Source organism: Notothenia coriiceps, unplaced genomic scaffold (genome assembly GCF_000735185.1).
Source record: "Notothenia coriiceps isolate Sejong01 unplaced genomic scaffold, NC01 NC01_scaffold00014905, whole genome shotgun sequence".
NCBI lineage: Eukaryota > Metazoa > Chordata > Actinopteri > Perciformes > Nototheniidae > Notothenia > Notothenia coriiceps.
In genome coordinates this window covers 6,100-8,176 of record NW_011347606.1, presented here as the reverse complement: position 1 = coordinate 8,176, position 2,077 = coordinate 6,100, and the positions used below count along the sequence as shown (strand labels likewise).

The window sequence follows — 2,077 nt, the reverse complement described above, 5'->3', positions numbered from 1 at the left end:
AAACCCTGTAGCGAGTAAAACTCTAACACAGAGAAGACCTGTCTATGCTGCCCCAGAACGCCTCGTTGGACATTTCTCTTTTTCCATTGTTTACTTCTTGGTTTCTGTGACGTATTTTGGGTATAGTGACGTAACGTCCGCGGAGCCGTTACGTTTGGACCAATCCGTGGACTTCCTCACACACACACACTCGGAGGAACGTTGCGAGGCTCGCTGCTGCCAGGAGCGGGACACTGTGAGCTGGCTCACTGGTGTGGGGTCGGCGAGACACCGCGGAACTCAGCCTGAGCACACACACAAACTCCCAGCCAGGCTGCGGGTGTGTGTGTGTGCCCAGGGCTGAGTTTCACTCTGTCTTGCAGACGGCCACTGGGCTCACAGGGAGTGAGTTTGGAAAATTGCACAATATACATTTATTTTAGTCTCAACAATGGAATTATGATCAGTAGAAATGGCCATGACATGGGACCTTTAAACGACATACAGAATATTAAAATAATAATAAAATTAGGGATTAGACAACTCTTACCTCATTCCTGCCCCAGGATCAGCTGTCATTTGGTTGGTGAGAAACACTGCTACGTTGTATTCTAATGTTTTAGAACAATAAAACACATAATTAAATTAATACTTTATGCATAATTGAGAGCACCATGTGAGAGACACAAAGGCAGTATTTTTCAATAAACAGCAATAATCATTTCTGCAGAGACTTCCTGTATATGTCAGATAAGATATATGGCTATATTTGTGTTATCTTTACTTCTTTCAGGTATTCCCATGGTTCCACGTCCTCCTGAGAGGGAATATTTTCCTTTCTTAATGGAATTTTGTTTTGGGAGTAAACAGGTGGAAGTGCTACATACTGGTTACTTTCAAGGCCACATATTTCCAGGTCACATGCAACAGATGTTTTAGCTGAATCCTCTGTTTTCATTGTTCGTAGGAGTATCTCTGTGCTGCGTCCAGTCACTTGAAGCTGCTGTAGATCGGACTCTGTGCAAAAGGTAGCCGTACTACCTGGGTCCAGAAAGGCGTATGTTGTTATGGTTACATGTTAGACGCTTTTACCCTTTTTTGTTTTCACCTTCACAGGAACAATAGCCATGGTGCCCACGTTTTGGCTCCTATAGCTATTGTATATGGCTTTCACATTTTGGCACACGTGCACGCGCACACACACACACACACACACACACACACACACAGAAACTCACACACACACACAGACAACACACACACACACACACACACACACACACACACACACACACACACACACACACACACACACACACACACACACACACACACACACACACACACTCCTGGTGCTGACCTTCAGAGATCTTCTGCAGTCTGGAGAGCATCTGGGCCAGTTTCTGCTGCCGCTCAGCCAGCTCTCCTCGTCCAGAGAAGTCGACTCTGAACAGAGCCATGATGGAGTCAATGATCTGAAACCGAGAGACGAGCAGATAGAAACACTGAGACAGCTAGGAAGGAATTTAGAGTGTCTACCTGTTGTTCAACACAAAAACATCATTCTCTACTCACCAATAGTTTGAACACTCCTCCTTCCTCGTGGAATTTGGCTGCGACAAAGTCCAACAGCTCCATCTGGTGTTCACCTGAGGAGCAACACACAATATTATTATAACCTTGCCACAGGAGATCCTTTGCACACAACAAATGTTTCATAGTCTAAGCCGGCATGGGGTGTCAAACTCAAGGCCCGGGGGCCAAATCCGGCACGCAACTTCATTTTATGTGGCCCGCAAGAGCTTGCAAAGAATATAATACGTTTATTATACGGTTACATGCCACTTTACAGAAGCAGGTTGCCCATAAACTACATGTCCCACAATGCATCTCGTTTTGTGACATGCGCACTGAAGAGACTTGCAATTATTTGCCCTGGACTTCTGCTTTCAAACGTAGTTCATTAAGTTATTATCCGATCCGATAATAATCCAATTCAGAGGCAATAATGTAATATAATACATTATTTTATATATATATTATATATTTATATAGTTACAACCGGCCCTTTGAGTGCAACCTTTATGCGAATGTGGCC

General features: G+C 44.2%; 1 protein-coding gene across 1 annotated transcript; it reads right to left on the bottom strand.

The window, feature by feature from the left end:
• Window positions 1-529: 529 nt before the first annotated feature.
• On the bottom strand, window positions 530-1,698 carry LOC104948699 (meiotic recombination protein DMC1/LIM15 homolog; the record flags this gene model as incomplete). Its single annotated transcript, XM_010774918.1, has 3 exons — window positions 1,555-1,698; window positions 1,340-1,454; window positions 530-590 (listed from the first exon to the last, which is right to left on the bottom strand). Coding segments are annotated over exons 1-3 (320 nt in total), but the record flags the coding sequence as incomplete, so codon positions are not given.
• Window positions 1,699-2,077: the final 379 nt, after the last annotated feature.